The following is a 23,066-nucleotide window of genomic DNA, read 5'->3' on the forward strand; positions in this document are numbered from 1 at the left end:
ACTGGAAGGGGTGCGGACGCTAACCCGAAGGTGGACTTTTTAGGCATAGATGCATGCTGGATAGCGGTCTATGTAATTTGTCGTAATTCCCAATTGAATTTCACACTACTCATCATAACATGTATGTGCATTGTCATGCCATCTTTATTTGTCAATTTCCCAACTGTAATGTGTTCACCCAACATGCTATTTCTTATGGGAGAGACACCACTAGTGAACTGTGGACCCCGGTCCATTCTTTACATCGAATACAATCTACTGCAATACTTATTCTTACTGCTCTCTGCAAACATCATCATCCACACTATACATCTAACCCTTTGTTACAGCAAGCCGGTGAGATTGACAACCTCACTGTCACGTTGGGGCAAAGTATTTTGGTTGTGTTGTGCAGGTTCCACGTTGGCGCTGGAATCCCTGGTGTTGCGCCGCACTACACTCCGCCGCCATCAACCTTCAACGTGCTTCTTGGCTCCTACTGGTTCGATAAACCTTGGTTTCTTACTGAGGGAAACTTGCCGCTGTACGCATCACACCTTCCTCTTGGGGTTCCCAACGGACGCGTGATGTACGCGTATCACCTATCCTTTCAAACTTTCACCTGCTTCTCTACCGCTTCGTCCCTCCTCCTCTTCACCTTCTCCACCTTATTTCCATCATCATGTTCCACTTCTCCACCTTCTCCCCTCCTCCTCCCCCCTTCACCTTCTTTGCCTCCTCCTCTTGCACTTCTCCACCTTCTCCCTAAAGATGAGCACCACCTCCGACAACAAGTACACCTCCTCTACGGCGACAGCGACAACCTCCTCTCCGATGACGGCAACCTCCTCCTATCCTTCGACTGCGACCTCCTCTGACGCCATCTTCTGCCACGGCCGACGCCCTGCTTCGGTGACCTGCTACTGGTCCTCTCCTCTTGTCAATGCCACAAGGAGGAGCCATGGACTCGATTGCGTTTTTTTGAGTTTTAAGGTGTTTTGTGTAAAATCACGTGGACAGCTGGGCGCTAGCCCCAACCTTTTTGAAAGTTGCAAAAAAATGAACATTAGCACCGGACCGAAAACGTGCACGCAACTGATTTAGTAATGGTAGCGCGTCAAGATCAACACGAGACTAGTAACTGGACTACCTATCGCATGCGAGGTGGCCACGTGACTGGTAGTGAATACCACTGGCAAGGTACCAGTCGTCGGTCGGGGCCCGCGATTGGTAGCCAATATTCACACACAACTAGTTGGCTTTTCCGTACTAGTGGGGGGAACCCACCGACAAGGAGTCCATAGACGAGGAGCGCGCACACGAGAAGGTCAGCCGCGAGACTTTGTCAACGATGCCGGCCTCGACCAGGTCACCACATTGATCGAAGAATGGTCCCGCATGTCGCTTGTGCGAGCCGCCAAGTGCCACCGCAAGTACGAGTAGTTAAACCCCACCTGGGTGTCATCACCAAATGGGAGCACCGGACAAAAAAAAGAGGAGTGGCGTCGGATCGCGGAGCACCATGCGGATATGTACTTCGGCCTCGTCTCTGATATCGAATGAGCACCGCCGGCTGCATAGTCGCTGCACCTATAGGCTCCAGTGGGGTATCCCCGGAACCGCATTTTGGTAAAATTAGAGTTCAAAGCGAGCAGAGTAGGGTAGATTTTGCTCTGAATTTAGAATCTAGTATGAACTAAGTCTGAAAGTATGTACAAACTGTATGTTAATGTTATCTGAATGTTTATTTCTCCCGGGAAGTGTTTACTTATAACAATGCACTTCAGTTCTACACAAACAAAACTAGGACGTACTGTAGTGAGTGTATGTGCATTGTGTTTCGCAGAAAAGAAATTTCTGTGACACATGCGGTGTAGGCACAAGCAACGAATGGTAGGAAGCAACGAAGCACGCAGTGTCGAGGGCTCGAGGCCACTGTCAGCCCTTGGAACAAGCCAGGCCAGCAGTCAGCGGACCACGGAAATTCCACGAGCCGGACAAGCCCCATGGCTGGTGGCTCTGCATCTGCATTCATATATACCGCCCGGGCGAGGGAGACGGCAGGTACGCCCGTCGACGACCTCACCACTCCCGGACGAATCGATGGTGACCCGTGTTCAATCCGTTTCGACGGGCCAACGAACAAGTTGGGCGTGCACTTGCGTGCGCCGGCGGCCGGTGGACATGCCAGCAAGCAATTAGCAATAGACACTCCCCGGCCACTCTCCACTAAAACAAATAGGTATACGCACAGTAGTGCCTAGCTAGTGGTGGAAAATGGAAACTGATCGGAAATGAATGGTGGACTCGATCGTTGCTCGTCGGGGAGCAATCATCGTGTGATGCGCCAAACTTGATCCGTAGTGCAGGAGATAGGGATTTGCATTATTTGCATATATATATAGGGGTGAGTAGTCTGCTTGGTGCATTGCATACAAACATAAACCCAAGATAATCGTAGATCCATGGCGAACCATGGGGTTGCTTCCGTGCTTGCAGTGGTAGCACTGCTCCTTTTAGCCGTCTCTACGTTTCCAGCAGGTAAATATATAAGACTTCTACTTACTACAATGTATGGATGGATGTATGGATCCAGCCGTCTCTACGTTTCCAGCATTAACCAACGATATTTTTGTATGGATGCATTCGCATAAAAGAGTGCGGTGCTCACCGGGCAGCTGACGCTCGCGGACAAACCAAAGGTTCACTAAGCTGCCGCATCCTGATAATTAATTGAAATCTTGCACCATGACTTGATCTTTCTCTGGGAAAATTAATGCAACTGATTAGCTAGCCATTTTGTTCGATGGTAACAGGCGTGCACTCCATCGGCGTCTGCAACGGCGTGCTCGGCAACAACCTGCCGTCGCCGGCCGACGTGGTGAAGCTCTACAGGTCCAAGGGCATCACCGCCATGCGAATCTACGCTCCGGAGCGCAAGGTCCTCCGCGCCCTCAGCGGCACGGGCATCGGACTCCTCATGGACGTGCCCAACGAGAACATCACCGCCTTCGCCTCCAACCCGTCCGCGGCCGCCGCCTGGGTCAAAGCCAACGTCCAGCCCTACCCGGGCGTCTCCTTCCGGTACATCGCCGTCGGCAACGAGATCATGGACGTCGACGCGCAGAAGAACATCCTCCCGGCCATGAAGAACCTCGACGCAGCGCTCGCCGCGGCCGGCCACGGCGGCATCAAGGTGTCGACGTCGCTGAGGTTCGATGTGTTCACCAACACCTACCCGCCCTCCAGCGGCGTGTTCGCGGACGACGACTTCATGGACCCCATCGCGGAGTACCTGGAGAGCACTGGCGCGCCGCTGCTGGCCAACGTGTACCCGTACTTCGCCTACGTACGCGACACGACGAACATCCATCTCGACTACGCGACCTTCCAGCCGGGCACCACCGTGACCGACAACGGCAATGGGTTGACGTACACGAGCCTCTTCGACGCCATGGTCGACTCCATCTACGCCGCGCTGGAGGACTCTGGCAGACCGGGGGTGAAGGTCGTCGTGTCCGAGACCGGATGGCCGTCCAGCGGCAGCTTCGCCGCGACGGTCCAGAACGCGAGGACGTACAACCAGAATCTGATCAACCATGTCGGTGGGGGCACGCCCAAGAGGCCCGGGCTGCTGGAGACGTACATGTTCGCCATGTTTAACGAGAACCTCAAGACAGGTGATGAGACGGAGAGGCACTTTGGGCTGTTCAATCCGGACAAGTCGCCGGCCTACACCCTTAGTTTCTGAGACGACTGAATCAGAGGATATGGTCAGTCTGTATACGAATAAACTGTCCCCGGGTAAAATGCAAAGATGCACCTGGCTAGGTCGATCTACCTCCCTCCTAATAAAATTGAGTCAATTAATTTACAATAGAGGAAATATTTGACCAAACAAAGAGAGGCCAAAGCTAACCTAAAGAAAAGAACAGTTAATGAACAGACAATTTCCTCAGGTTTTTCCCGGTTAGAATCCCTACTAAATCTTGTACTTCTTACATTGCCTAATGTAAGATGTTTTGGTAGGATAAATTAGCTTATATTAGTGAACGGAGACAGTACTTGAATTTTCTGAATCAGCATATAATTTCGTTCTCCCAATCGATTTCGAGTTTTGTAAGGATCATGATTCATGAGAGGGAGGTATAAGAGATCCAAGTGTGTTAGGTATCTGCAGATAAATAATTCATCTCTACCTTGTCGACGAGCCTTGCAATTAAAAATTTAGACATTAAAAGATGTGTGGAACGAAGAGATGAAGTTAGTGGTGCAATGGAATTTCAAAACATGGACAGTGCTCGACGAAATTGACAAAATAGGCATAAAAACTCTAAACATAAACAGGAAATTGTAGATTAAGAGTAAAAGAACTTGGGACCAGTCGTGACAATGAAACCTCATCATATTGTGCATTTTCTTTCTCTCGTGGAGGTTATCCGCCGAGCCACATACTGGATTCATCAATGGGTCTTTCTGCTCCCAGAGGATCAGCGGGAGAGTTTGGATACTGGATGCAACCGTCTGCTAAAGGTTACTCAGGACTTCTATTTTCAGGCTACTGGGTGGCGGCACACTAGTCGATTGAAGAATGATTAGCTCGAAGTTTTTCTCCATTTTTCGATAGTTGATACATGTCTCAACCCTCTCTGATCCGTGATGTAAAACTTATACTTTGCTACTCTTATGCTGAACTTTGAAATAAAGAAAAAAGCCGTGTGCATCATATTGATGCAGAGGCTGGGCACTGCCCCTTTTCGAAAAAAAGAGGTTATCCTAAATTGAAACACGGTTGTGCTTTGATTAATCAGATTAGTGAGGGTGAGGACAAAAAATAACGTTTAGTCGTGCAAGCTCAACTAAACCACGTGCGCAACAGTCTCATCCCCACTACCAAGGGAGCTTGGCCCGAGGGAAATTGCCAATGGGCCTGGATGGGAGGTGCTTTTGACATTGCGCACGAGCTATTAGCACCTGTTTTGGGCCACTTATCAGTTAAGAAATCTGGACCTATTTATTACTAAGAAGCTAGATGGGCATGTCTGATTTTGAGTCAGAATCACGAGCAAGCTGTAAGAAGAACTCAACAAGTGTTATTGTGAACTCCACACCAAGGCTAATCCGAAGACTAGCCACAACACAGGACCTCGAAGCGCCCCTAAAGATTGACCTGAGACAGTGGGGAGCACTAAAGGAACACAGCACATGACCTCCAAGCCATGTCTCCACACACGTACCACTACGGGAGAACTGCGCTTTGCCGTGCAGCAGGAACGCACGGCAAAGGCCAAAATACGCTCGGCAAAACCTTTGCCGTGCGGGCTTGCACGGCAAAGATTGCTCGGCAATGAACCGCCCGGCAAAGCCGTCTTTGCCGTGCGCCGCGCGAAAGTGGCACGGCAAAGCCTTTGCCGTGCGCACTGGCTTTGCCGTGCGCTGGGCCAGCGTTGCCGTGCGAATGTCGTTGCCGTGCGCCTTCAGACTTTGCCGTGCGGCCGGCTTTGCCGTGTGCTCCACCCCCATCCCGCACGGCAAAGTCTCCTCTTTGCCGTGCGCTTCCCCTCCACCCCGCACGGCAAACATGCTACAGCAGAACTACCACAGCCGCGCAGTGCACAGCAGGGCAACCTTTGTCGTGTGTATGTGCACGGCAAAGGCCTTCTTTGCCGTGTGCATGTGTCTTTGCCGTGTGCATATGCACGGCAAAGGTGCTGAAAAAATTCCAGATTTTTTCTGTTTCTCATTAATCCCTGCATATACAATTCACAAATACAAATATATATCCAGATCCATATATAGCATAATATATAGAGTATTTGCACATCATCAACAACAAAGTTCATACATAATATAGTCCAACAAAGTCCATACAATAGTCCAACATAGAATGATCCAAATAGCACAACAAAGTTCATACAACCAACATCAACCTTCTCCATTTCCGTCTCCACCTCCTTGTCCTTCTCCACCTCCTTGTCCTTCTCCACCTCCTTGTCCTCCTACAAGTTCATTGATGCATAAGTGGCATGGAATGACTAAAATTGACATGTAAGACATGGAAGAACTAGAATTGACATGAAATGGCTAAAATTGAACATAATCGCTAGAATTGACATGAAATGGCTAAAATTCAACATAATGGCTAAAAATGACATGGAATGAGTAAAATTAACATGGAATAGCTAAAATTGAACATAATGGCTAAAATTGACATGGTTGAATGGCTAAAATTCACAAGTGACATGGTATGGAAGAATTAGATGTGTAGGAGAACTCACCTAGAAACTGATGCAGGCTCCGGATGATGCCCGTATTGTTGACGGTCAAGCCAGGTATCAGCGGGCTCTGACTTGGCGCTTGCTGGAGGAGCGCCATCACAGCCGGATCGAGCGTGGGGATCTGCAATATCCAAAGTTCGGTTAGACAACAAACAAGATTGAGACGGAGATATTAAGTTAACCACTTACAAAATGTGGGAACATAGGAGGACACGACGTGCTAGGACCACTACTCCCCGGTGGTGAAGTCAGCACGGTCTGGTTCATGAACATCTGCTGGAACATCTGCTGCTGTTGTTGCATCTGCTGCAACATCTGCTGCTGCATCTGCATGTTCTCCCTAAGCTGCTGCTGCATCTGCATCTGCTCCTCTTGGTGCCTCCGTTCCCTTTCTTCCATCTCCGCCTACGTTGTGTTGCCGCGATGTCAGTAACATTGCAATGGAAAACATGTAATGAAGCGTAGAGGATCGACGAAGAACTTACCCGTAACTTCTCCACAGCTAGGTCCGAAGCCCGTGGGCGGGTCTCTACCCGAGGCTGCTCGCTCGTACGCCCACGACGGATCTGGCGTAGAGATGGAATGGTCGTTGGGTCGACTAACCCGTCAGCAATCCATAGGCGGCCACCCTTCTTGCCTTGTCCCGCAAGCACCGCAACCTCAACGTCAAAGTCTTCGGTGGTTGGGTCGGCGTCTTCGCCGTGCTTGTCCTTGAACTTCGAGCGGTACGCGCCACACTGGGCCTCCGCTAGCCCGTTGACCCACACGGACCCCGTTTCAGGATGCGGCTCCCTCCTGGTCTTGGACTTTTGGAAAAGGCCAAACAAGTTTGGTGTCACGCCTGTCTTCACTTCCTGCAAAAGAGTACATGCAAGTAAGTGAAGAGGGACACCCTTGCGGGGCTAACAATAACATGAAACGAAAGAATGAAGAAACCATTTGCTCACCTCTTGCTGCAAGGTAAGGGCCAAGTTCTTGCTGCCCAGGACATGTGATCCACCTCCCATCTCTAAACGCTTCTGCTTGCCCTCCTCGTGCTTCCGGGCGTACTCGGGGGATGTCCACCATATGACCATCGCAAGAAAGCACGCCTTGTCTTCCCCGACGTACTGAGGAGGGTTCTACATACACAAGATAGACCCATTATTAGAACATAAACTACATGAAAATGCGGAAATAAAGAACACATCGATGCTAATACCTGCAGGTACTGCCACGGTGCCATGAGCGTATCCCGACAATCAGCCTTACTCATCCAAACTTTGCGCTCGGCGTGCCGATCGCGGGCCTTGCGGACACGTGCCTCGTAGTGCATGCCAGTCACCCTCACCCTGCACAACTCGTGTAAGATAACGTCGCACGCAATTTCCTTGCCCTCAGCCCTCGTGAAGTATTTCTGCAACCATGCACATAGGTAAAACAAGAGGAATTAGAGCAACTATTGGTAGTCAAGAAGTGTTTGAATGCTAAGAAGCCAAAAGTCACGTACCCAGAAGTGGCGGACAACCCGCTCTTGCATGTTGGCACACTTGCCGCTAGGATCTTCCGCGTAGCTGTAGTGCTTCCAAGTCCAAGCCACATCGCGGCCACCACTAGGGAGATTGACAATCCCAGGGAAATGCTTCCTAATTAGGCCTCCAAGGATGTTCGAGTACTCACGTGTCGGGAGCCTCCTCGGGTCACCATACTTGAACATGCTGCACAACGAATTGCCAAAATCAGTATGCATGTGATAAAAAATTTGTATAATGATAAAAATTTCAATAATGGAATGCCAAAATCAGTATGTACCTCTTTCCAGCGGGCACGAGAACAACATCGCGGAAGGCCCAAGTTTTTAGCTTGGGGAGTTTCGTAATCCCGCGCTTATACGGCTTCTTGTCCCGTGGTTCCAGCCTCTCCTCGGCTGCAACGTACACCTCCTCCTCGGGCGGATACCAAGCTAGGTCTTTGTTTAGCTCCTGCGGCAAACCCCCCAACCCCTCATCCTCCTCGAGCTCCTCCCCACCGTCCTCCCCACCATCCTCCCCACCGTCCTCCCCACCGTCCTCCTCATCCTGCCCACCGTGCTCCTCACCGTCCTCCTCGTCCTCCCCACCCCACTGCTCCTCGTCATCATCCTCGGCTGGGGGAGGACTAGGAGAAGGGGTACGAAGTCGCCGTGGCTGGGCATTCTTCCTCCGTGGTGGAGGGCTAGGAGGAGCGCTAGGAGGACGTGTCTGCGACGACGAACCACTCGAAAGTCCCACAAGCTCAGCCACGGCCTTGATCTTCTTTTTGAAACCTCCCTTTCTTTTTCTTGGCGGCATGTTTCAATCACCTGCAAACACAATGAAAAGAGTGGTTTATTAGTATGCAATGTAAACAGATGAATATTAGTGAAATCAACAATAAATAGCACATAGTTCAGTACATAGATCATAGTTTATTACAAATAGCACATAGTTCAGTACATATGATAGCCTCACAATTACAACTACATAGATCAAAGTTTATTACAAATAGCACATAGTTCAGTACATAGGATAGCCTCACAATTACAACTACATAGATCAAAGTTTATTACAAATAGCACATAGTTCAGTACATAGGATAGCCTCACAATTACAACTACATAGCACATAGTTTATTACAAATAGCACATAGTTCAGTACATAGGATAGCCTCACAATTACAACTACATAGCACATAGTTTATTACATAGGATAGCCTCACAATTACAACTACATAGATCAGTAGCCGTTGTCGACATCCGTAATCGGACCACATGTTTCATCATCATCAGGCTCAGCGAACCAATAATGATCGAAGAAACCTGGAGGTGGTCCATTTGGACCTAGGTCAATGCCTGCTTTGAACGCCTCGAGCAAACTTAGGTCTTCTACGGCACACACATCCTCAGCTTCATATTCTTCATTGTCTTCCTCCATAACCGCATCTTCTTCTTGCTCATCGTCTACGACCATGTTATCAACAACGGCCGACAAGTCGATAGTGAAATGACCGGGGAGCCCTTCTTCTTGATAAAAATCAACACTCCTTGTTGAGGGGTCTACGCGGCGGTAATCATCCTTGTTTGGCGGGGGTGGCCTAATGCGTGAAGGAACGGTCATCACAACATCCCATCCATGTAGACGTTTGGTCGGGTTTCGGCACGCGTACGGGAGATAGAATACTTGGAAGGCTTGGGTGGCCAAAATGTACACGTCCTCTCCCTTATAAACAGAGCTTCTTTCAACTTCGACCAATCCAATTTCAGGATCCCGTCTCACGCGGCGTGGGTCGAACCAATGGCATTTGAATACGACGGGATTTAGCCCTTTGTCAAACCCGTAATTCAGCTCGTATATACCCTCGACTCTTCCATAGTAATGGAGTCCATCATCACCTTGACATACCACCCCGCTATTTATTGTCTTCTTGTTTGGACGGCTTGTTGTGTATTGATGGGTCTGGAAGCGATACCCGTTCACGTCATAAGAATTGAACGAGTCGACGGAATGGTTGAAGCCCCTAGCAATTTTTCGTAGCAAGGGATTCATGTCTTTGTCAGTTCTTGCCTACAAGATTAGGACGACAAGTTTAGAACAAGAAATGTCGGCCGAAATGTCGACAGTGTACAAACAAATTTGGATAGGATAGTACCAAACCACAGAACCAGCTACTGAAACCGTGACCGCCGCCCTTATCGAAAATATCCTTGGATTCTTCCGAGGTAGGATCCCTGTGGGTATACCTCCAATATTTAGTCGTGAATTGTCTACAACAGTGAACGGAGGAAGAGTTAGCCACGAACATACGATGAATGTTTGCGAATAACTAAATGGTTAGCACTTACTTGATGTACGGCTTCACTTCCACCATGGTGTTCAAGACATATGAGTGGATCAACTCCCGCTCATGTAAATTCGTTGTGTACGGCTTCGAGCCACTTGACTTGCCGCCAAGCCCTATGAAGATGCTAAGCTTGGGTACATCTTCATTGTTGGCGGCATTGTAACGGAGGACCGGGTTGTGCTTTGTGGGAATGTTGGGATCATAGTGCTTAGTGGTGAAGTTTGCCACCTCCACGTTCAGGACTGCCTCGGCTATGGATGCTTCGATCTTGCATTTATTGCCAGTCATCTGACGAAGCTTTTGTGTTTCTCTCTCGGGACCAAACTGCCAACGGCCCCAGTTCGGCCCCCCCTTTAAGCATTCCTTCGCGAGGTGGAGGATCATATGTTGCATCGGATTAAAGAACGCTGGAGGAAAGATCTTCTCTAGATCGCAAAGCAACATGGGTGCCTGTTCATCCAGCTTCTCAATCACTTTAGTGTCTAACTCCCTAGCACAAATCTGGCGGAAGAAATAACTCAACCTCGCTAGCACTCGCCAAGTCTTCTCAGGGACATAGCCTCGAATCATCACCGGCATTATCCGCTCAATCCATACGTGGTAGTCATGACTCTTCAGTCCTTGTACTCGCAACGTTTCAATGTTAAGACCCCTCATCCAGTTGGCTGCGAACCCATCAGGGAAAAACAAGGAGTCCTTCATCCATTGGAAGACCTCCCTTTTTTGGGCCTTTGTGAGGCAGAACGGAGCGTGTGGCTTAGTCCAAGTTTTTTTGGCACCTTGAGGTGGCTTCATGTTCAACTCTGGCCTATCGCACAACTTTTCTTGGTCAATTCGAGCCTTTATGTTATCCTTCGTCTTCTCAGTGTCCACTATGGTGCTCCAAATGGCTTCACTGATATTCTTCTCGGTGTGCATTACATCAATGTTATGCGGGAGCTCCAGAAACTCAAAGTAAGGAAGCTTCCAGAAGCACGGCTTGTGGGTCCATTGGTGTGTCTCCCCATATCCCAAGAAACCATTCCCATCAGGGTTAGGCTGGAGAGCGTCTAACTCGGCCTTGGTTTCCTGTCCGGTCTTCGGAATTGGCTTCGGTGCAAGGACAACGCGGCCTTTTTTGAAGCTCTTTACATCACTCCTGTATTCATGACTCTGCTCAAGGAACTGTCGAGCTTTATCAAAGCAGGAATACTTGCCACCCTTGTTTAGCCAGAAGAAAGTCACGGCTTGCCTGCACTCCGGACAAGGCCACTTCCCATGTGTACACCACCCGCAGAACAAAGCACGTGCTGGCAAGTCATGCAGAGACGTGTGGTACCAGACATACATATCGAAGTGTTCCTTCTTTGCCGCGTCATAAGTTCGGATCCCGCGATCTTCCCACCCAAGAAGCAAGTCATCAATCAGTGGTTCCAGATACACGTTCATGTTCTTACCCGGGTATTTCGGTCCTGGGATTATCATCGACACAAACATGTACTCTGATCTCGTGCAGACGCCAGGGGGTAGGTTCAGGGGACTACCAAACACTGGCCAACAACTGTATACCGCAGCCGACATACCATATGGATTGAACCCATCGGTTGATATCGCAATTGCTACGCTCCTCTGGTCACCGGCTTTCAGGGGATATTTCTTGACAAAGTTCTTCCATGCAGTGCCATCCGACGGATGTATCATCTTGCCACTGTTTGGTCTGATCCCTTCTACAGCCCACCTCATCTGCTGGGCAGTATCCTCGGTCATGAAGAGCTGCTGGATCCTCGGTAGGACTGGAAGATAGCGGAGGATATTCTTGGCAACCGTGGTCTGCCTCTTCTGACCATCACCATTGGTGTCAACCTCAAAGTACCTAGAGCTTTTGCAATGGATGCAATAATTTGTGTTAGCATGCTCCTCTCTGAATAGCATACATCCCTTTGGACAAGCGTGTATCTGCTGAGATGACATCTTCAGGTCACTGAGCAATTTTTTCGAATAGTAGAAGTTTTGCGGCAAGAGGTGCCCTTTCGGCAGAATGCTGCCAACGAGGACCAGAAGTTCATCGAACCCATCTCTGCACAGATTCCTGTGGCACTTAAAGGCCAAAAGGCGAGCGATGGCATCTAGTTGGGTAACATCTTGATACGTCTCCGACGTATCGATAATTTCTTATGTTCCATGCCACATTATTGATGTTATCTACATGTTTTATGCACACTTTATGTCATATTCGTGCATTTTCTGGAACTAACCTATTAACAAGATGCCGAAGTGCCGATTGCTTTGTTTCTGCTGTTTTTGGTTTCAGAAATCCTAGTAAGGAAATGTTCTCGGAATTGGACGAAATCAAAGCCCAGGGGCCTATTTTCTCACGAAGCTTCCAGAAGTCCGAAGGAGAGACGAAGAGGGGCCACGGAGGGGCCACACCATAGGGCGGCGCGGCCCCCCCCTTGGCCGCGCCGGCCTGTAGTGTGGGGCCCCCGTGCCGCCTCTTGACCTGCCCTTCCGCCTATAAAAAGTCTCCGTGACGAAACCCCCGCATCGAGAACCACGATACGGAAAACCTTCCCGGAGACGCCGCCGCCGCCGATCCCATCTCGGGGGATCCAGGAGATCGCCTCCGGCACCCTGCCGGAGAGGGGAATCATCTCCCGGAGGACTCTACGCCGCCATGGTCGCCTCCGGTGTGATGTGTGAGTAGTCTACCCCTGGACTATGGGTCCATAGCAGTAGCTAGATGGTTGTCTTCTCCCCATTGTGCTATCATTGTCGGATCTTGTGAGCTGCCTAACATGATCAAGATCATCTATCTGTAATTCTATATGTTGCGTTTGTTGGGATCCGATGAATAGAGAATACTTGTTATGTTGATTATCAAAGTTATGCTATGTGTTGTTTATGATCTTGCATGCTTTCCGTTACTAGTAGATGCTCTGGCCAAGTAGATGCTTGTAACTCCAAGAGGGAGTACTTATGCTCGATAGTGGGTTCATGCCTGCATTGACACCTGGACATGTGAGAAAGTTCTAAGGTTGTGTTGTGCTGTTGCCACTAGGGATAAAACATTAGTGCTATGTTCAAGGATGTAGTCACTAGTTACATTACGCACCATACTTAATGCAATTGTCTGTTGCTTTGCAACTTAATACTGGAGGGGGTTCGGATGATAACCTGAAGGTGGACTTTTTAGGCATAGATGCAGTTGGATGGCGGTCTATGTACTTTGTCGTAATGCCCAATTAAATCTCACTATACTCATCATGATATGTATGTGCATGGTCATGCTCTCTTTATTTGTCAATTGCCCAACTGTAATTTGTTCACCCAACATGCTGTTCGTCTTATGGGAGAGACACCTCTAGTGAACTGTGGACCCCGGTCCAATTCTCTTTACTGAAATACAATCTACTGCAATACTTGTTCTACTGTTTTCTGCAAACAATCATCTTCCACACAATACGGTTAACTCTTTGTTACAGCAAGCCGGTGAGATTGACAACCTCACTGTTTCGTTGGGGCAAAGTACTTTGGTTGTGTTGTGCAGGTTCCACGTTGGCGCCGGAATCACTGGTGTTGCGCCGCACTACATCCCGCCGCCATCAACCTTCAACGTGCTTCTTGGCTCCTCCTGGTTCGATAAACCTTGGTTTCTTTCTGAGGGAAAACTTGCTGCTGTGCGCATCATACCTTCCTCTTGGGGTTGCCCAACGAACATGTGAAATACACGCCATCAAGCTCTTTTTCTGGCGCCGTTGCCGGGGAGATCAAGACACGCTGCAAGGGGAGTCTCCACTTCTCAATCTCTTTACTTTGTTTTTGTCTTGCTTAGTTTTATTTACTACTTTGTTTGCTGCACTAAATCAAAATACAAAAAAATTAGTTGCTAGTTTTACTTTACTTGTTATCTTGTTTGCTATATCAAAAATACAAAAAAATTAGTTTACTTGCATTTACTTTATCTAGTTTGCTTTATTTACTGTTGCTAAAATGGCCAACGCTGAAAATACTAAGTTGTGTGACTTCACAACCACAAATAATAATGATTTCTTATGCACACCTATTGCTCCACCTGCTACTACAGCAGAATTCTTTGAAATTAAACCTGCTTTACTGAATCTTGTTATGCGAGAGCAATTTTCTGGTGTTAGTTCTGATGATGCTGCTGCCCATCTTAATAATTTTGTTGAATTATGTGAAATGCAAAAATATAAGGATGTAGATGGTGACATTATAAAATTAAAATTGTTCCCTTTCTCATTAAGAGGAAGAGCTAAAGATTGGTTGCTATCTCTGCCTAAGAATAGTATTGATTCATGGACTAAATGCAAGGATGCTTTTATTGGTAGATATTATCCCCCTGCTAAAATTATATCTTTGAGGAGTAGCATAATGAATTTTAAACAATTAGATACTGAACATGTTGCTCAAGCTTGGGAAAGAATGAAATCTTTGGTTAAAAATTGCCCAACCCATGGACTGACTACTTGGATGATCATCCAAACCTTCTATGCAGGACTAAATTTTTCTTCACGGAATTTATTGGATTCAGCTGCTGGAGGTACCTTTATGTCCATCACTCTTGGTGAAGCAACAAAGCTTCTTGATAATATGATGATCAACTACTCTGAATGGCACACGGAAAGAGCTCCACAAGGTAAGAAGGTAAATTCTGTCGAAGAAACCTCTTCCTTGAGTGATAAGATTGATGCTATTATGTCTATGCTTGTGAATGATAGGACTAATATTGATCCTAATAATGTTCCATTAGCTTCATTGGTTGCACAAGAAGAACATGTTGATGTAAACTTCATTAAAAATAATAATTTCAACAACAATGCTTACCGGAACAATTCTAGTAACAACTATAGACCATATCCTTATAATAATGGCAACGGCTATGGTAATTCTTATGGGAATTCTTACAACAATAATAGGAGTTCACCCCTGGACTTGAAGCCATGCTTAAAGAATTTATTAGTACACAAACTGCTTTTAACAAATCTGTTGAAGAAAAGCTTGGGAAAATTGATATACTTGCTTCTAAAGTCGATAGTCTTGCTGCTGATGTTGATCTTTTGAAATCAAAAGTTTTGCCTAATGAGAATCATCATAATAAAATTACTACTACAGCCAATGCCATTCAAGTTAGAATTAATGAGAATATAAGATTAATGGCTGAACTGCGTGCTAGGTGGGATAGAGAAGAAAATGAAAAACTAGCTAAAGAAAAGAATATAGCTAAAGTTTGGACTATTACCACCACTAGTAATGCTAATGCTACACATGTTGCTGCACCTCCCACTAATACTAATAAAAGAATTGGTGTTAGCAATGTTTCCACTTCTAATGCAAAGCGCGAAAAACTGCACTGAAACTGCTAAAATCATTGAAACTGCTGTGATAAAGCTGCTGAAATTTTTTCCAACATTGGGGATGATGATCCCATTGCTTTAGATTATAATGGTTTGAATTTTGATGATTGCCACATCTCTGAAGTTATAAAGTTCTTGCAAAAACTTGCTAAAAGTCCTAATGCTAGTGCTATAAATTTGGCTTTTACACATCATATTACAAATGCTCTTATAAAAGCTAGAGAAGAGAAACTAGAGCGCGAAGCCTCTATTCCTAAAAAGCTAGAGGATGGTTGGGAGCCCATCATTAAGATGAAGATTAAAGATTTTGATTGTAATGCTTTATGTGATCTTGGTGCAAGTATTTCTGTTATGCCTAAGAAAATTTATAATATGCTTGACTTGCCACCGCTGAAAAATTGTTATTTGGATGTTAATCTTGCTGATCATTCTACAAAGAAACCTTTGGGGAAAGTTGATAATGTTCGCATTACCGTTAACAATAACCTTGTTCCCGTTGATTTTGTTGTCTTGGATATTGAATGCAATGCATCTTGTCCCATTATATTGGGAAGACCTTTTCTTCGAACTGTTGGTGCTATTATTGATATGAAGGAAGGTAATATAAAATATCAATTTCCTCTCAAGAAAGGTATGGAACACTTCCCTAGAAAGAGAATGAAGGTACCTTTTGATTCTATTATGAGAACAAATTATGATGTTGACACTTCGTCTCTTGATAATACTTGATACACACTTTCTGCGCCTAGCTGAAAGGCGTTAAAGAAAAGCGCTTATGGGAGACAACCCATGTTTTTACCTACAGTACTTTGTTTTTATTTTGTGTCTTGGAAGTTGTTTACTACTGTAGCAACCTCTCCTTATCTTAGTTTTGTGTTTTGTTGTGCCAAGTTAAGCCGTTGATAGAAAAGTAAGTACTAGATTTGGATTACTGCACAGTTCCAGATTTCTTTGCTGTCACGAATCTGGGTCCACCTCCCTGTAGGTAGCTCAGAAAATTAAGCCAATTTACGTGCATGATCCTCAGATATGTACGCAACTTTCATTCAATTTGAGCATTTTCATTTGAGCAAGTCTGGTGCCATTTTAAAATTCGTCAATACGAACTGTTCTGTTTTGACAGATTCTGCCTTTTATTTCGCATTGCCTCTTTCGCTATGTTGGATGAATTTCTTTGATCCACTAATGTCCAGTAGCATTATGCAATGTCCAGAAGTGTTAAGAATGATTGTGTCACCTCTGAATATGTCAATTTATATTGTGCACTAACCCTCTAATGAGTTGTTTCGAGTTTGGTGTGGAGGAAGTTTTCAAGGATCAAGAGAGGAGTATGATGCAACATGATCAAGGAGAGTGAAAGCTCTAAGCTTGGGGATGCCCCGGTGGTTCACCCCTGCATATATCAAGAAGACTCAAGCGTCTAAGCTTGGGGATGCCCAAGGCATCCCCTTCTTCATCGACAACATTATCAGGTTCCTCCCCTGAAACTATATTTTTATTCCATCACATCTTATGTGCTTTTTCTTGGAGCGTCGGTTTGTTTTTTGTTTTTTGTTTTTTGTTTTGTTTGAATAAAATGGATCCTAGCATTCACTTTATGGGAGAGAGACACGCTCCGCTGTAGCATATGGACAAGTATGTCCTTGGTTTCTACTCATAGTATTCATGGCAAAGTTTCTCCTTCGTTAAATTGTTATATGGTTGGAATTGGAAAATGATACATGTAGTAATTGCTATAAATGTCTTGGGTAATGTGATACTTGGCAATTGTTGTGCTCATGATTAAGCTCTTGCATCATATGCTTTGCACCCATTAATGAAGAAATACATAGAGCATGCTAAAATTTGGTTTGCATATTTGGTTTCTCTAAGGTCTAGATAATTTCTAGTATTGAGTTTGAACAACAAGGAAGACGGTGTAGAGTCTTATAATGTTTTCAATATGTCTTTTATGTGAGTTTTGCTGCACCGGTTCATCCTTGTGTTTGTTTCAAATAAGCCTTGCTAGCCTAAACCTTGTATCGAGAGGGAATACTTCTCATGCATCCAAAATACTTGAGCCAACCACTATGCCATTTGTGTCCACCATACCTACCTATACTACATGGTATTTTTCCGCCATTCCAAAGTAAATTGCTTGAGTGCTACCTTTAAAATTCCATCATTCACCTTTGCAATATATAGCTCATGGGACAAATAGCTTAAAAACTATTGTGGTATTGAATATGTAATTATGCACTTTATCTCTTATTAAGTTGCTTGTTGTGCAATAACCATGTTCACTGGGGACGCCATCAACTATTCATTGTTGAATTTCATGTGAGTTGCTATGCATGTTCGTCTTGTCTGAAGTAAGAGAGATCTACCACCATATGGTTAAGCATGCATATGTTAGAGAAGAACATCGGGCCGCTAACTAAAGCCATGCTCCATGGTGGAAGTTTCAGTTTTGGACAACAATCCTCAAATCTCAAATGAGAAAATTATTAATTGTTGGTATATGCTTATGCATAAAAGAGGAGTCCATTATCTGTTGTCTATGTTGTCCCGGTATGGATGTCTAAGTTGAAGAATAATCAATAGCGAGAAATCCAATGCGAGCTTTCTCCTTAGACCTTTGTACAGGCGGCATAGAGGTACCCCTTTGTGACACTTGGTAAAAACAATGCATTGTGATGATCCCGTAGTCCAAGCTAATTAGGACAAGGTGCGGGCACTATTAGTACGCTATGCATGAGGCTTGCAACTTATAAGATATAATTTACATGATGCATATGCTTTATTACTACCGTTGACAAAATTGTTTCATGTTTTCAAAATCAAAGCTCTAGCACAAATATAGCAATCGATGCTTTTCCTCTATGGAGGACCATTCTTTTACTTTCAATGTTGAGTCAGTTCACCTATTTCTCTCCACCTCAAGAAGCAAACACTTGTGTGAACTGTGCATTGATTCCTACATACTTGCTTATTGCACTTATTATATTACTCTATGTTGACAATATCCATGAGATATACATGTTACAAGTTGAAAGCAACCGCTGAAACTTAATCTTCTTTTGTGTTGCTTCAATATCTCTACTTTGAATTATTGCTTTATGAGTTAACTCTTATGCAAGACTTATTGATGCTTGTCTTGAAGTGCTATTCATGAAAAGTCTTTGCTATATGATTCACTTGTTTACTCATGTCATATACATTGTTTCGATCACTGCATTCACTACATATGCTTTACAAATAGTATGATCAAGATTATGATGGCATGTCACTCCGTAAATTATCTCGTGTTATCGTTGTACCTGCTCGGGACGAGCAGAACTAAGCGTGGGGATGCTGATACGTCTCCGACGTATCGATAATTTCTTATGTTCCATGCCACATTATTGATGTTATCTACATGTTTTATGCACACTTTATGTCATATTCGTGCATTTTACGGAACTAACCTATTAACAAGATGCCGAAGTGCCGATTCTGTTTTCTGCTTTTATTGGTGTCTGAAATCATAGTAAGGATATATTCTCGGAATTGTACGAAATCAAAGATGTGTGGACTATTTTCTCACGAAGCTTCCAGAAGTCCGAAGGAGAGACGAAGAGGGGCCACGGAGGGGCCACACCATAGGGCGGCGCGGCCCCCCCCTTGGCCGCGCCGGCCTGTAGTGGTGGGGCCCCCGTGCCGCCTCTTGACCTGCCCTTCCGCCTATAAAAAGTCTCCGTGACGAAACCCCCGCACCGAGAACCACGATACGGAAAACCTTCCAGAGACGCCGCCGCGGCCGATCCCATCTCGGGGGATCCAGAGATCGCCTCCGGCACCCTGCCGGAGAGGGGAATCATCTCCGGAGGACTCTACGCCGCCATGGTCGCCTCCGGTGTGATGTGTGAGTAGTCTACCCCTGGACTATGGGTCCATAGCAGTAGCTAGATGGTTGTCTTCTCCCCATTGTGCTATCATTGTCGGATCTTGTGAGCTGCCTAACATGATCAAGATCATCTATCTGTAATTCTATATGTTGCGTTTGTTGGGATCCGATGAATAGAGAATACTTGTTATGTTGATTATCAAAGTTATGCTATGTGTTGTTTATGATCTTGCATGCTTTCCGTTACTAGTAGATGCTCTGGCCAAGTAGATGCTTGTAACTCCAAGAGGGAGTACTTATGCTCGATAGTGGGTTCATGCCTCGCATTGACACCGGGACGATGACAGAAAGTTCTAAGGTTGTGTTGTGCTGTTGCCACTAGGGATAAAACATTAGTGCTATGTTCAAGGATGTAGTCACTAGTTACATTACGCACCATACTTAATGCAATTGTCTGTTGCTTTGCAACTTAATACTGGAGGGGGTTCGGATGATAACCTGAAGGTGGACTTTTTAGGCATAGATGCAGTTGGATGGCGGTCTATGTGCTTTGTCGTAATGCCCAATTAAATCTCACTATACTCATCATGATATGTATGTGCATGGTCATGCTCTCTTTATTTGTCAATTGCCCAACTGTAATTTGTTCACCCAACATGCTGTTCGTCTTATGGGAGAGACACCTCTAGTGAACTGTGGACCCCGGTCCAATTCTCTTTACTGAAATACAATCTACTGCAATACTTGTTCTACTATTTTCTGCAAACAATCATCTTCCACACAATACGGTTAACTCTTTGTTACAGCAAGCCGGTGAGATTGACAACCTCACTGTTTCGTTGGGGCAAAGTACTTTGGTTGTGTTGTGCAGGTTCCACGTTGGCGCCGGAATCACTGGTGTTGCGCCGCACTACATCCCGCCGCCATCAACCTTCAACGTGCTTCTTGGCTCCTCCTGGTTCGATAAACCTTGGTTTCTTTCTGAGGGAAAACTTGCTGCTGTGCGCATCATACCTTCCTCTTGGGGTTGCCCAACGAACGTGTGAAATACACGCCATCACATCTGTATTTACGTGTAGGGGTTTCTGCGAAGCAAACAAAGCCTCGTAATACTTCTTTGTGTTTTCCTCCGGCTCCTCACTTGTCTCCGCATCCCTAGATGTCTCCGCCTCTACATGAGGGCTTTCAGGCACATTACCATTAGCCAAGTTCTCTAGGCACCTATCAAACCCAGTATCATATTCTCTCGTAGGCTGAATCTGCCGCACCTCCTTCCTAGCACGTTTCTTCGCCTTTTCTCCATGAAAAGTCCAAATCTTGTAGGACGGTTTGAACCCAGACTTGATCAGGTGAAGACTCATAGTTTCCTTGTCCTGTGTTTTTTGGTTGTTGCACTTACTACAAGGGCAAAAAACTGTTCTGGGTTTGCTAGGGATGTCAAACGCCCTGTCCACGAACTGCTTGGTCTTTTCTCCCCATTCCTCAGTATATTTCCACGGACCAATTCTGCCATCGTACATCCAGTCACGATTATCCATCCTCTAACCAGCACCAAAACAGACAAACTTAGAATTTATATCAAACATGATCCGCATTTTAATTTTTCCTTTTTTACGCATGCATCAACCTGAATCTCTACTAGGTGGGCTCCTAGCAGCCGCCGGATCCGTAGATTGAGTACGTTCTCCTGCTCTTGATCAGTCGGGATTTCGGCAGCACCTCCCCGCTGCTCTCCCGATACACGTCTCGCCAAAAAGCCGAGAGGGGTGTGCATCCGGAGAACAACGGGGAGGCGCTGCCGAAATCCTGACTCGGACCGGGGTAGAGCAGGGAGAACGTACCCAACTACGCATCCGCCGACTGTCCCGATAAATGCCGTAAGAGTTACGCTTCATAATATGCGAGACCACTAATGCATATTTATCCGCGTAACCCTTACGGTCGGGAAGAGACGCCTAGGTAACGCGACATACTTGGTGATCTAGACCCAAAAAAAACCTAGGTACGAGAGAGGCGAGTTTTTTACCCTTGACGCGTGAGCGAATCGGCGAACAAGATCTGGGACGCCCCCTCAAAGACCACCACGATGCCGCCCCCCGTGTCCACCTCGAAGCATCGCCTGCATAGCGACAAGATCCAATGAATAACTCATGAAGGTGAACACAATTTATTTCACAACTTTTACTATATTTCACAACTTTTACCGCAGCACATTATCTTTTTTTCTATATTGGCCTATTCTTAACCTATTTTAAAAAATCCTACACTAAATCCATTTTTAAAAATCCTACACTAAATTAACTACACTAAATCCTAACCTATATACACTAACCTAACACTCCTACCCTAACCTACCTAACCTAACTAACCTATATACACTAACCTGTGCAGGGCAGGCCGGGGCTTGGAGGCAGGGCAGATGGCGGCGGAGGAGGGGACCTGGTGGACGTCGGTGAGGTGGGAGGAGGAGGGGACCTAGCGCGGCGGAGGAGGTGGCCCGGCGCGGGAGGAGGTGGCCTGGCCTGGCGCGGAGGGGGGCTGCGTGGGTGGGTGGCGTGGGGGAGGAGGGGGGCCTAGCGCGGCGGTGGCGGCGAGGCGGCGGCGCGGCGGTGGCGGAGGCGAGGCGGCGGCGCGGCGCGACGGGGGCAGAGCTGGCGGCGGCGGCGCGACGCGGGCGCAGAGCGAGGTGGCGGCGCGCGGGGGGCAGCTGAGCGTGGACGGGTCGCGCGTGTGTGGATGAGGATGGCCACGGTCGGGCCGAGCCGAGTGGATAACGGTTCGCTGCCTTTGCCGTGCGCCTAAGCTTTGCCGTGCGCGAGCGAGGCTTTGCCGTGCGAGCCACGCTTTGCCGTGCGCTTCCGCACGGCAAAGACCTCTTTGCCGTCCAACTCAGCCTTTGCCGTGAGCCTGTGCACGGCAAAGAATACTCTGCCGTGCAGGCTTGTCTTTGCCGTGCACTTTTGCACGGTACATATGTTTTTTTCACCATTTTCATACTCGATAAAATTCAAATATATTTCAAAATTATATTAAACATGTTTTTTAACACGTGTATTTTTTAATAATGTAATTATCATGATATTTTAAAACTACAGGGATGGAGCCTCGAACGAAGGCACGGTGGAACCTCGCGCGGTGAAATCTAGGAGGGTAGACCCCCCCGAGGCACGCAGACCGCCGTTTTCTGGGGGGAACGACCGCCGGGGCACCGGAATGCCACCAAAAGTTGCAAGTGGACCTAGGATATGTGTGAAAGTGTGTTGGAAGGTGTGATTCACCAAATGGTGCAAGGCATAGCTCCCATGTGTGAGATCGGGCGATAACACTTGGAAGATTCCTCGACTTGTAGGCTGAAGTGTCCCGCTACGGGTATACCGGTGGCTATAGTGTGCCAAAGTGTGCCAAACCTAGCTTTTCATGTGTATATGTCCTAAACAAAACTAAACCTATCAAAAAGTATGTTGGTGGAACCTCGCGCGGACAAATCTAGGGGGGTAGACCCCCCGAGGCACGCAGACCGCCGTTATCGGGGGGGAACGACCGCCGGGGCACCGGAATGCCACCAAAAGTTGCAAGTGGACCTAGGATATGTGTGACAGTGTGTTGGAAGGTGTGATTCACCAAATGGTGCAAGGCATAGCTCCCATGTGTGAGATTCCTCTCTTTCGGGCGATAACACTTGGAAGATTCCTCGACTTGTAGGCTGAAGTGTCCCGCTGCGGGTATACCGGTGGCTATAGTGTGCCAAAGTGT

At 46.6% G+C, this 23,066-nt stretch overlaps 2 protein-coding genes across 5 annotated transcripts in view; one reads left to right on the plus strand and one right to left on the minus strand.

Annotated features, from left to right (window-relative positions):
* LOC127345684 (glucan endo-1,3-beta-glucosidase GIII) overlaps nucleotides 1-23,066 on the plus strand; it is an 82,079-nt gene that overhangs the window by 50,103 nt on the left and 8,910 nt on the right. The window contains exons 1-3 of one of the 4 annotated variants that reach the window (XM_051372189.2): nucleotides 2,243-2,520; nucleotides 2,637-2,681; nucleotides 2,796-3,856. In XM_051372189.2, the coding sequence (XP_051228149.1) occupies nucleotides 2,445-2,520; nucleotides 2,637-2,681; nucleotides 2,796-3,730 (1,056 nt within the window). In that variant the 5' untranslated portion in view covers nucleotides 2,243-2,444 and the 3' untranslated portion in view covers nucleotides 3,731-3,856. Of the gene's footprint in view, nucleotides 1-2,241; nucleotides 2,521-2,579; nucleotides 2,595-2,634; nucleotides 2,682-2,795; nucleotides 3,857-5,569; nucleotides 5,588-23,066 lie in introns of those variants that run through there. The other 3 variants (XM_071828676.1, XM_051372187.2, XM_051372190.2) reach the window with 3 other exon arrangements.
* LOC127345685 (uncharacterized) lies at nucleotides 6,377-7,528 on the minus strand. Its single transcript, XM_051372192.2, has 4 exons — nucleotides 7,459-7,528; nucleotides 7,205-7,378; nucleotides 6,743-7,111; nucleotides 6,377-6,662 (listed from the first exon to the last, which is right to left on the minus strand). Exons 1-4 carry the CDS (start codon nucleotides 7,510-7,512, stop codon nucleotides 6,435-6,437), a joined length of 825 nt encoding a protein of 274 aa, XP_051228152.2. The 5' UTR covers nucleotides 7,513-7,528; the 3' UTR covers nucleotides 6,377-6,434.

This window comes from Lolium perenne, chromosome 3 (assembly GCF_019359855.2).
Source record: "Lolium perenne isolate Kyuss_39 chromosome 3, Kyuss_2.0, whole genome shotgun sequence".
Taxonomy (NCBI): Eukaryota; Viridiplantae; Streptophyta; class Magnoliopsida; order Poales; family Poaceae; genus Lolium; species Lolium perenne.